The 13,536-nt window shown below is 39.0% G+C and overlaps 1 protein-coding gene across 1 annotated transcript in view; it reads right to left on the bottom strand.

The window, feature by feature from the left end:
* lamc3 (laminin, gamma 3) overlaps positions 1-13,536 on the bottom strand; it is a 97,354-nt gene that overhangs the window by 76,789 nt on the left and 7,029 nt on the right. Inside the window, 1 exon segment of the mRNA XM_018662493.2 lies at positions 12,276-12,580. Coding sequence (XP_018518009.2) covers positions 12,276-12,580 — 305 coding nt within the window.

Below are 13,536 nucleotides of genomic sequence, written 5' to 3' on the forward strand. Positions count from 1 at the left end.
GACCACCTGCGTGGTCTGTGCCTGCAGTTCCAAGAGGCATTCTGCTGGGGCATCAAGAGGTCACAGCCCCTTACTGAAACATCTGGTGTGAATACGCTACACGTGTTCTTGATTGGCTTAACCCTTAGATGGATGGCATCAGCATGACTACTGGACTTCGGTGCCACCTGTGGGTTAGCTTTGTCAGTAGTCTTAAAAGACTTTTCAGAGTGGAGTCAGCAATGAGCAGTCAGTTGCACTGTGTGTAAAAATCTCTAATTAACAGGTCTTTGTGAGGAGAGAAGATGATTTTTTTTTCAGTCTAACTAGGCCAACCGGTGGCCCTATTCCAGCAAAACTGTCTGTTCTGCAGGTGTAACTCATCCCACCTTTAGTATTCTTACCTGAAAAGCCCTCTCACTTTACCTTATACCTTGCCTCTTTATTTTCCTTTCCCTGTGCCAGCTTTAACTCTACACTCTCCCTCCGGCTGGAGTGCACTTCAGGATTTCCAGACAGTTCTGTGCCTTGGCAGCCCACTGAAGGCTATAGAGCTGCTATTTTGTAGTAACCGTAACTACAGTGTTCCAGAATTGAGTGCAGTTGGCTGCCGCGCTATTGTTCCCGCACTTGCTTATCGACTTTGCCCCTGCTTGACATGACTCTACTGGCTAATGGGGTTTGGACAACAGTGAATGACCCTGACGCACTGCAGTTGCCAGGGAAAACAGATGCTCATTCTTCATTTTGTGTTACACTACCTGGACATGACAAAATTTTCATCCACAGTTTATGAGAGGGGCTGTAAAGTTTGGGATGAGGAACATAGCTGGTAACAAATTAAGGTAAAATGAGAAGCAGTAAGGTAAGAAAAAATAAATTCCAGTAGAGAAACATGGTCAGACCAAAGCAAGAGAATGCACAGGGGATAAGAAATGATTCTCATCTTGTGCAACATGCTCATTAAGTGTCTTCACATCCATTTTCTCTTTGATTGCACATCTTTTTCTGCCTTGTCATCCATGCGGCACTTCTACATCTAGTGCTGTGTTATCTCAGAAAATGCTCTTCTGAAATAGTGAAATTAGAATAATGTCCTTCATAATGTCCTCATAATCGTAGTGCATGCCCCTTGAACAATAAGAGAGGTGTTCAATCAGTGAAGGAATTACAGAAGAGGAAACAGGTAGCAGTCTGACAGAGAAGCAACACTGTGGAAAGCAAAGGGGCAGAGGTCATTATATCTGCCCTTTCCGTTGTACAGCACCCAATCTACAGCATGTTGATTTTTTTCCTACAGTGAGTAAAAGATTTCTATCTTAAACCTAAGCTTGAGTGTGCCCTAGCTAAGACTAGCTGACTACAGACTAAACCACTGTGGCAAAAGTAGGGCTGGGTGATAAAACAATCTTGATCTGGGATCACGATAAAATTTATATTGATTAAGATGATGAGCATAGGGCATTTTTATACGATTTGGGCATTTAATTGTAACAACCTATCACACGCCAGGCACTAACGCGCCAAACGCCAGTCAGGCAGCAGTTTTTGGCTCGTACATCAAAGTACACACCCATTTCCTGTCACAAAGCATCGTTGGACCTACTGATGGTGAAGCAAGCTACGGACAAGTAAGAAACATGAGTAGAGCTGGCAAGAGACACGAAAGTGAAAGTGAAGCACTAACATTTGAAGCCCAGATTAAGACGATCTGCACCAACAAAGACTGGAAACACAACAAATCTTTTCAATCACCTGAAAAGGTTTCATCCATCCATAAACACCAACCAGATAAAACATGTTTGCATAGTAAATTGTTATTCTATTTCATACTCTCAAAGTTTAACTAGTGAGCCCACTGGTTACTTTAGGCTTCAGTCATTATTAGGACAGTCTTCAAACTTGCAGTTATATATTGTGATAAATTTTAAGATCAATCTATATGGGTAGAGTAACTTGTCTGCAATGTGTTGCTTGATGACAAGACACAGTCAATGCTAGAATCACTTCTTTTCAGTGATACAGCCATGCTAGTGCCTCTGTGTCAGACAATGCTCTCACATGACACAGTAGTGCTTTGAGAAAAATGCTAACTTTTACATAAATAAACTAAATAAAAGTACTGGAAGAACTTAAATTTCGACCTGCTGGTCGCACCAGAGGAAAAGTCAGGGATCACCAAATCAGTAGGATTAATCCCCTGGGAACCATGAATGTCTGCACAAATTTTATGATATTTCATTCCAAATGTTATAAAATATTTCAGTCCGAACAAAAATGGTGGTTTGATCAACTGACATTACTGTCTCTTGAGCCATGCTAGTGGTTAGAAAAATATGAGTGGACATAACCAGTGAAGGAAGACATGAGGAAGAAAGCCAAATATGCCGAAAGCCAACAAACATTATGGCTGCCAAAAAAGGAAAAAAGTTCTATTTGCCAATAAAACATGATTGCTTTGTGCAAAGCATTCACATTCACAAATGCGCCCTTCTGGTTCTGACAGCAGAAAGACTAAAAAAAAATCATTGCACAGAACAACAGAATTGTGTCACTATGTGTATGACTTCATGAGGTAGAATTTATTAAAATAGATATGATCTACTATTGACACATTACTCTGTATTTTGAATGAAAATCTGAATCTGTTACTAGTATGTCCTGTGCTTAGAGAAAGACCTTAAAATATATAAAAACAATGACAGAAAAAAAAAATCTGAGCCAAACAAACTTTTCTAAAAACTTTTCTTTTTCTTATGTGATCAAACCTCAACTGAAATTAAATTTTTCCAACATATAACAAGAGAGGGACATTAAAGACATGACCTGTCCTTTTGTTAAATTATTAAATACATGAATTAGCTCAAACTGATGATCATTGCAGTTAAAATGCATGAGATTCACATCTCTACTAATGAGGGGACATTCTGGACACTGGTAGTGCATTACTATTGTTTCCAACATCATTGTTTCCAAAGCTCATGCTTTAACACACACATAGATGATAAAATGTTTTAAATGCATTGTTAGCATTTCATTCAAAATTCTTACACACCATAAAAAGCAAATACTCTCTTCCATTTATCATAGACTACAAGACCATTATCATACGGGGGGAGTTATTAGTTATGCTTGGTGGAACAGTGCTAATTGTGTAAGGAAAAGCAGACATAGTTCCAAATATCACTTACTGCACTGAAAGGAAGCAGTTTCTTAGGGTTAATTAGTAGTCAGCCCATTACTTATTATTTGTGCAAACCACAGCAAAAGCTTAATTAACTTTGATTCTTACTCCCTTGGAATTTGGGCTCACAATGCTACAATGATGCTGACTTAGGGATAGGCAGAGGCGTTGAGAGTGGCAATGAGCCAGTCCTTTGCCTAAGACAATAACGGCCTAATGATCAAATGAGCAGATTCATGCGTACATAGACATACATCAGGTCACACACTGCAAAGTTTTCAACATTATCCAACATTATTGTAGAGGACATCTCTGTTAAAGGGCTTGTAACCTTCACCCTCACCTCTAAAATCTCTCTTGTCTCCTTCCCACTGTCTGTCTCCTTCCCGTCTCCCCTCTCCTCCCCTCTCTGTCTCAGTGTGTTTCCCTGAACTCTGAAGCCTCTGGCTGTAGGCAGTGATGGGAAAGAGAGCTGTGTCCCTCATTCCAAAGTTAATAACTTTTTAATATAATTGCTTAAGTTCACTGTGCCCTCAATATGTATTTTTCCCCTTTTACTCATTGTCATTCAACGCTGGAGCTCCAATTTGCCACACAGATTTCTGGAGAGAGGGTGAGAGAGAGAGAGAGCGACAGAGAAAAAAAGAGAGGGTGAGAGGATGGACTGGTGGCAGGGGAGACAGACAAACCGTTTTAATGGATGAGTGAACAAATTAAATTTGAATTCATACAGCAGCTTTCATCTTCTGCCTGATTATTGAAAAAAAGAAGAGCTTTACAAACTTGACAACAGAACCCCCTTTGAAGTAAGCCATTACTTCAGAGGAAACATCTAAATGCAGCGTTACAAGGTGACTGTTGTTTATTCCAAATCAAAATTATTCGGCAATGGAAACACAATGCACTAGATCACTAGTATAACACAGAGCACTATATATATGCAGATGACATACATGAGAGACAAAAACACCTGCACATTTAAGTGTCAGCAGTTGTCTTTTTTTTTTCAATGTAATTTTTCTTTGACCTCTCAAAATGACAAGGAGATATATTTTAAAAGCAGCAGATGAAGCGTGTGAAGTCTCTATATTGAAACTACGCGCTCCTCACACTGAGGCACAAGCGGCAAATCTGCAAAGGGATTAAAATGCTAATAAAACAGGCAGGATGCAATTCCTGTTTTAAGCCTCATGAAATATGCATAGCTCCGTATGAGCCATACTGTATGCGGAGGAAATGGCACGCTGACATGCCACAGAGAGGAACAGGGATCATTTTATGCTCTGTTGACAATCTGTGTGTAAAGAGTAGGGTTTTAACCCCTGACACAAATGTTCAATCTTTACCATCCTGCAAGAAAAAGCCAGTGAATGTGAATTCTAGGAATAAAAAATCCTTAAATGCTCTGTCCACAGTATTATCTGTCACTGAAGTAAAGTGGCTTTTTTGCACGTATTGCGTGTGTACATACACATCAAGACTATTCATTAATGCTGATGCAAAAGCATCCTAGTCTATGGTCATGTAAAGTGCCACCGATTAAAATGTTCTGACATAAAAACATACTGACAGGTTAACTCATAACAGCGACAAAGTGAGGTCACTGCATTTGGCTCACTGTAAGTAGAAGGTGCCAAAAACGTGACACTTATACTCTATTTATTATAGCCACACAAAAACCTTCCAGTCAGCCAATATCACCTGCATATGGCAATATCATCATATTCATACAGACATGGTGTGGCTTAATTGCGAGGTATGTGAAAATGAAGGACTTCTTCAGGGAGTGTGATAGCTGCCAAAGTGCTATTTAGCAAAATTGCAAGACTCATCTGGAGATGACAACAAATCTGCACTTGATACGTGAACTAACATAACAGGATTCACAAAACTCTACTGAGACTGAGACATGATTAGAGTGTCGTGATGCTTGTGTCATGATAAACAAACTACATTTCACAGCAGGGACATTAGATGTTTAAGTGGTTTAAAATACTGAATCAGCTTTAAAGAGACAGGAAATCACTTTTGTATTATTAGGGACCAACAAAAGCTCAGCTTTGACTGTGTCTTACAATGACATGGTTTGAATCCTATCTACAGGGAAGAGCTCCACATGTTCACTTTCAATTTGCCCTGTCCAGTCTTGCGCCATGGCAGTTACAACATGCCACAGGGTAGTGTGTCCAAACCCTTACTGTTTTACATATATACTATTTAACCTTCCAACACAGCTGACAAGTGCAGAATCCATATGTATGCTGACAATATAGTTCTTTACTACTAGTGAAAATGACAGGCAAATGTAGGTTTAAATTCCTAACCCCTCAAAAACCAGACACTATACTCCTTGGGCTTTTTAAAAACTTTGAAGGACCAGAAACGTCTTGACAAGTAGCCACGGGATTGATATCTACGAGCCTCCTGTTTACATACTTACAGTACGTCTGATCTTTGCCTACAGTGGAAGCCAGATAAGACCAAGGTCATCAAAACACTAATTGTTGGTTTTGATGCAATAAGCAGAGCAAAGTCACTCAAGTGTGACTGAAAAAGGACTGTTACTGTGGAACAGCCTGACTCTCAACACTACTGCCATATGACAGAACAGAATTAGACCAGGTTCAATGAGTGATCAACAGAGCTGCTTGTCTCACGGCAGGCCACGCTCTGAAAAACCACATAAAGACTGACAAAGCATTGCAAATAGCTGGTACTGACAGCACAGTGGAATGAATTAAAGTAACTACAGTATATTGACAGTGGTCTTTATAGATCTGTACATCACATCTCCACCCCCATTCCTGACAGGTCTACACTTAATAGCCACACAAGACTAACAAAAAGGGTTCTGAAGAGGTGGGAACAGGTTGGACAGGTCTACAAGAGAACAAATTAGTCTACAGGCTTTCAGATAGAAACTGAATCTAGACACAAGTACACTTGTACAGACTGTGCCATCTGTGTTTATTTCGAATATAGGCATAATATGAGTACTGACATTGAGAGGATTATCCTGGCAAAATAAAGTAAACTATTCATTATTTACAGTACAGGACGAAAAATATTTTTGGATTTGTCTAAGGGTTTGTATTTATTGTCTAAAACAAATAGCTTGCGTGTACTTCCCTCCCTGATGCCCTCTCCTCCCTCCTTTTCATGCCCTTCATCTTATATTCAATAAATAGCGCTGTTGTGGGAATGATATTTTTGAGTGCTGCTCTCATCCCCCGCCCCTCTGTATTGAGTTGCCTGTCTTCTTCTCGTTTTTCTAGTATTTGTAGCTCAGGCGGGAACTAGTATGTCACCATTAAAAGAAGAGTATGTCTCATCTTTATTTTTATGATTCACTGTGTGGAAAAGATTATTCTTTTGCATTCCACCCGCTCTGTTTGCATCAAAGAGGATGGCTGATGTGTTTTTGTCTGTGCTCACTATACCCATCTGTCCCATCACCCTTAAAATAGAGGGGGGATGAGAGATTTAATGAAAGAAATGGTGCAATTGATCTGCCTTTTATTCTAATGGGAGAACAGATCACAGTCAATTATGGGTCTTCTCATCTTGTTGTTTAAGAGGGAGTGGTGGAGTGAAGGAGAGAGGGTGTTTGGCAGGTCTTTTGAGAGATTTGCCACTCAATCTATGTATTCTTGGCTTATATTGATCCCCCACAGCTTTATAATCAGTGGGTCAATGTCATCCAAAGCATACTGAAATACAGCCAGCAACACCATTAGTAGTCAGATTTTAATGTAACTAAGGCCAGTCATCCACTCATACAAAGACTTTATGTCTTTACACTGTCTCAGTATGAAAATAAAAACATCTACAGGTTAATGAGACATTATTATTATTTAAGGGTATTGGTTTTCAAAATTGTGACTGGTAAATAAAAAACCCTCCATTTATCAACTGACTAAGTAAAAGACTCAGCCTGTGCATTTTTACAAATTAATTACAATTAAAATTTAGTTGTTGAAATGAAAGCAGAAATAGCAACTATTTAACAGAATAAATAAAGATGTGATTGCATTATATAATAACTCACCTCACAGCTAATTGGTGTTGTTTTGTGCAAAATGTATTTTTCCTTTACAAACCTAAGTTTCCATAAGAGTTTAAATTAATCAATAACAATGTGCATTCCACAACAGCCAACACTATATTCAGTAACATTAATGTTAACCTTTACTTCAGTCCAAATTATTATTTTTTGTTTGTTTTCATAATAATATGCAATCTCATATGCTGAGTGAGTTTGATATAGATCTAATTATTTAACATGATAACATTTTATGTGACAATATTTTAAGTAATCATGGTTTACTTTTTATCTCAGGAAAGATTTGCTGTGCTGGATAGATAATATAGTATGTCTATACAGGAGAGGGAAGCAACACCTATACAATAGAAATGACTACAGTAGAATAGAATAAGCTAGGACTGATTGTATGTATACAAACCTACTTATGTTTTTACAGACTGAATACTGTTGAGCTTTTCCCACACACTCACCACTGTAATAATTGATTGATTTTCCCATCCAGCCGGTCACAGTGGTTCCTCATACACCAAACAGCAGGATTGATTACAGATACAGTATGTTGACTGAGGAACAGACAGCAGATGCACCTGAGAATCAAACTCTCCTAGATAACTAGACTGAAGTGTAAGTGTAAAAAACAAGAAGAGATGATACAGTGGATTTAGAGCCACTGGAAACCCTAATCTGAAGACGCTATGGTCTATGTCATGAGTGCAATACTCAGGTCTGTATTGCAAAAGACATCTTAATCTCAGTGAGACTAAACAAAGGCTTAATGAACAGTATTTTAATTTGTGTGATGCAGCTTTGAATTTGTGTTGCAGAATACAAAATTATCCTTTTTTTTTTAAATTTTATAAATATATGCTACTGCAAATATTGAACAGTAGGTGTACAAGTTTAATCGTGAATCAAACTGTCCAGTCAAAACTGTGGAGAAAGCATAAACAAGAGTAAAAGTCAAAGGTTTGGTATTTGGATGTAAATTTTGTCCTGATAATGGTGCTAAAACTCACAAATACGTGCCTCAATGTGGCACTGGAAGACAGGTCAGGGGATTAATATAATTGAGACCAATGAAAAACAAATGAGACCATGCCAATGCAGTATTACTGGTGCTAAGATCACATTCTTAAAGCAATACAAATAGTACGGCATCATGGGGAAAATGTTTTTTTTCCTTTTCCTTTCCACAGATACATCCTCTGGGAACCACAAATGTCTGCACAAAGTTTTATGGCAATCTAAAATATTTCAGCCTGAACCAACTGACAAGCATGAAATACTACTGAATAATTATGTAAAGATATATGCAAGTATATTCAACAAGGTGTTTTAATTATACCTTTTTTGGCATAATTACATGTCACACCCAAGGTGTGATAACATGTTACAAGGCAGATTAAAAAAAAAAACCACTGCACCATACAAAGGGATTGAACCTCATTTTACCTCTTGCTGAGACTATGCAACTCGCTGCCCAAGATGCCTAAAACCACAAACGCCTTCTCTTGTTTTACACCTTCCAGTATACACATGTAACGGGATGATTCAATCTGTTGTGGACATACAAGAATTACATGCCACCTCCACTGAATTATGTGATACCAGCACAAACTGAACGTTTTTCCCGAGGAAAGGTGACAAAATAAACAAACAACTGAACGTTTTCTGATGAAAAAAAATAAATTATGTTTGCTAACATGACTTCTAAATGAACCTGGGTCATCAGAGATTAAGGCAAGTGTCCACCACCCTGACCACAATGCCCTTTGTCATGTCACGCTATTGTCGACTCTTAGACTACCTGTTTCTTGCATTGCCTCCTTCACATAATCCTTAGTCCCTTAATTCCTTAATCCCACGTAATCCTTTCATGGTGAGAAATAGTATTTCTCTCTCTCTTCATGCACGGAGCATGTATTTCAGACTACAAAACATAATGCTCACTTCACAAAATTTCAGCAGACCAGGCTCAATCCTATATGTCCTACAAACCTAGACTTTAGCTTGCTATTGTCCCAGCCTGCCAGAGTCCACAATTATATAACAGATTGATAGAGAGGCCAAAATAGCACAGTGGTAGAAGGCTAGTGTGAAGGGATTAATCAGAAAAAGACAGTTTAATAATCTCTGAACTAGAAAACTGAGCTGCAGCTACCTTTTCTTGTAAGCACTTTAAAACTGCTCTCATGCAAAAAATGTAGAACTACCAGCACAGGAGGTGAAGCAAAGTAATACACACTGAGCAGGAAAAAAAAGGATGAATCAGGGAATAATTGGGTAGAGAGAGAAGATCCTTGTGCTTGTGGAAACTTCAAGAGAGGTCTTCTTTGAGTGTGCTATTGCTAAACCACAGAAATATCTACATATATATCTATCTATATCACCCCCCTTTCTTTTTTGTCCTTGCAAGATAGATGGAGTAGAATCACTGGACTTGAAGCTCAGGAGCCAAATCCAGTTCCGCATGAAGATTCCTCTTTCATGCAGCTGTATGTCTTACTGACAGTAGCCTGCCACACAATGTGCCCAACCCATAGCAACACTAAAGCTAATCCAATAGTGCATTTTATTTCTATTTTCACTCCCTGCAGATGCATGGGGAGCTCACACAGCAGAGATGAGGAGAAAATGTCTTTATCCTGCTGCTCAGTGCAGCTTAGCATATGCTTGAGAGCTGATGTGGCTTCACCAGTTCTGTCTTTTCTCCATCTTTTTCCCAGTTTAAAATGGGATCGCTCTTAAGGAAGGCTGCCAATTTCTACTCTGTAGGAGATTGCAGAGATGTCACACATCCAACATGCTGTGGTTGATGAGAGGGGCGGTTTTATGAGGAGACAGCATCCGGCACTGAAAGCATGTGTGTGTTAGGGTGGGATGGGGGGTTGGGGTTAAGGTATTTGCACAGACACAGATACCATATGTTGCCCTAAGGGCTTGTCAGCTGCATTACACTGTTTTCCTTTTAAAATGATATCTTAGGGAGGTTTAAAAGTGCAAATAAAACAATGATAATGTCACAATAAATCCTCATCATCATTTATAGAATCAGCTGATGTGCTTATTCATAATTTCACAGTTTTATTCTAAATCTAACCTTTATGAAACCGCTTTTATCTACAAATTAAATATAGTTTGATTAGGGGAATGAATCAAACATCATCCAAATACACCAGCAATCGCCAACAAAAAGCCACTTCTCTGCTAGAGTCAGGCTACAGCAGTTTTTCACTGAATGCCATACTCAGAGATTTGAAACACAACATATTTCAGAGACGAGTTTCAAAACACAAAAAGGGAGAGCTGGGAAGAAATATTGGGATTTGGGTTTACTATAGCTAAATCGTCTTTAAATTGATTTATAACAGTCATCCACACCAAACAGCAAATAAACTGGCAGTCTGAGCACTGAATATTCTCTAAAAATTCCCTCATTCTTAGGTTATTAAGTTTTGGAGGATGGTTTCTTTCATACAGAAGGGAGCGGGTTATGGTTATGCAGGGTTGCACTGCATATCCTCCACATATCCTCTAAAAGACACCCTTACTCTTCTTATTTAATGATGTGGAGGAGGACAGCTTCCCTTACAGAGGCGGTAGTCTTGCATCTCAAGATCTATTTCTACGCTATATTTTAGGAGAAAGGTCAGACAGAAGAACATGTGATCATTAACATTGTCCTTAAGAGCATTTTACTCATGGCAGGAGAAGGGCATGACAGTGGACTGATCATCCCAGTGTAAGCCTCCCTCTGAAATAAAGAGAGATTCCTGCTGAAGATGTATGTCCACTACAGGGCAGGAATTTCTGTTTGTTTTGTTGTTGTTGTAGAGACAGGGAATAAAAATAGCGACATGCTGAAAGTGTAAGGGACAGTGGAGAGAATAAAAATGCAGGATGAAAACACATGGGCAGTGGGAGGCCAGGATGTTATCCACATCCTGTGGATATATCTTTCTTCAGTAGATGTTCCTGTGGGATCAATGCTCTAACAGGTTAACTTACATAATTTGCTGTGACATGGTTCCATTTGCTGTATATTTTGATCCATTACAGGCTGATGTGAGCAATACTGAGACCTGGAGATACTGTTACATGATGTATATAACTCCCCCTTATGGTAGATACTGTATATGCATACACAACAGTAAAGATGCCCGGTAAATAATAATGAGAGAAGTCTCTAAAAGTTTTTCAACTTGAATAGCAATGCAGAGCACATGCATGGACAGATGCACGCATGCATACTTACAGCCCTGTCAAAGGAAAAGGAGTGGCTGTATTAAGTGCCTTATTTACTCATTTTTAGCCATGCTTTACTCTGCCCATCCCACTCCAAGATTCGCCCTCAAGAGGCTGCCATTAATTCAGCACAGCCTTCTCAAGGCTTCATCAAAGTTAATCAGAGCTAAACATAACATTAGATTCCCTTCAGCTGCTTTGAAAAAGGCTTTAAGGCATGCATATATATCTTTATCGCTACAGTATGTTTGTTTGTGTAAAAAGGCTGGGGAGTGGAGGTGGTTTGATGATCCACGCTTGAGGTGTTGACTGGGAGCAACACCTCAAGCAGTTCTAAACTTAATTACAATGTGCTATGTATGTGATTAGATCAGCCCTTGTGTCTACAGGTTAAAAAAAAAAATACTTATTTGGAAGTTGTGCACATTGTTAAACTGACACACATTAATTTTCCACAAGTTGTTGGGAAAAAAAAATATTATATCCTGCTAACACTTAGAAGATCCAACATCCTTTGTGGATTATCATCAAGAGTTTGAAATGTAACACATTAAAAAGAAGCAAACAGTTGAATGTTTTCATATTTAGCATACATGAAACAATTTTTCATTTAATATTTCTTAATTGGTTTTGTCATTTTTGTTTGTCAATTTCAACGTATTAGCAGAGTGTGCAACAGCTTTTTAATTTGTTTTTTATACAAAATCACTGAATCATTGGTGAAAGTGGAGTAAATAACACCCACATTAACCAAGATATGTGGGGATTTTATATTATACAGATTTATACTTATATAAAATACGAAGCAAAATGTGGTCTCACCTGTAACACTAGGCTTTGGTCAAAGTTGTATGCACTGGGCCGTCCCTCCAGGGTGGAGAAAGCTACATTTCCTCCACTGAGGGGGGAGATGTCACTGAACTCATCCGTACACAAGGCAGTCCTCTCATCGTCTCCAGGCCGAAGGTAGCCCTTAGCATCCTTCCCATAGGTCTTCCTACATGACGCGCTGTAATATTGGTAAGGCAGCCAGGGCCCGTCTTCCTCTGTGCGCTTGTAGACGGCAAAGCTCTCGGGCCGACTGGTGTAGAATTTCAATCTCACATAGGTTATCTCAAAGGCTTTCCCTGTGGAATACAGACATGATTAGCTTTGAATGGAATCACTGAAAGAAAGAATTACTGTTGGAACTACATCTATTGTAGTCTACAGTTAGATCAGGGCTGCTTATGTAAGAGACAAATACTGTGGGGTGAGAGTTTAGGACCCAGGAGCAAAGGGAAAAAAAACTGACATAATTGCATTATAGAAATAAGGAAAACAATGGGGGACAGGCTTAATTTCCTGTGCCTCTATGCAGGGTAAATGAATGTCATTCCTGCAGGAGAAGAAGAATACAAGGGATTATTTTCTTATTATCCAGATCATAATGGACCTCAGAAGTGAAACATAGGTCAAAGGGACTATTGACTCTAGGATAAAATAGGGCAATGAGTGCAAAATCACAGAAGGGAAAAGTTCCTGTATTGTCTAATCACTGGTTAAAACACAGTCTGATGCAACATTTGAGGTGTGATAAGAATGCAGCCAACCTGATCGAACAGAAAAAAGATCAATCGAACATGCAAAACACTAATGAGTACCAAGAGGGGGCTGAGCATGGTATAGAATTAAACATGTCCTTGGCAGAAGGATACTCTCTATCTAAGGTGAGGTTTTAGTGGTACATCAGCCATTTTGGGGCCACAGGGAGAAAGCGAGAGGAAGAGGAGACTTTGCACAGATTTGTTTTCCCCCTAAAACAGTGATTTGACTTCAATCTGTGAAAAAGGAAAATGGGTGTACAATCTGTGCATCTGGAGGATCCGGAGCAAATGAGGAGATATACCCGGATTTCCATTTGGGCTGGTGTTGGGGGATTTAGCAGATCAGAATAAGTTGCACTGTAATTGGTGTTGCACTGTAACAGAAGAAATGTCTGTAAAGTACTTTCTGAAGGTGCATAATAAGCTGAGGCATGAGTCTCCCAGGTCGACCCTGTCTCCTAGAATTTAGGTTTCTATAAAACTAAACTGCAACTGAA

This window comes from Lates calcarifer, linkage group LG9 (assembly GCF_001640805.2).
Source record: "Lates calcarifer isolate ASB-BC8 linkage group LG9, TLL_Latcal_v3, whole genome shotgun sequence".
Classification (NCBI taxonomy): Eukaryota; Metazoa; Chordata; class Actinopteri; family Centropomidae; genus Lates; species Lates calcarifer.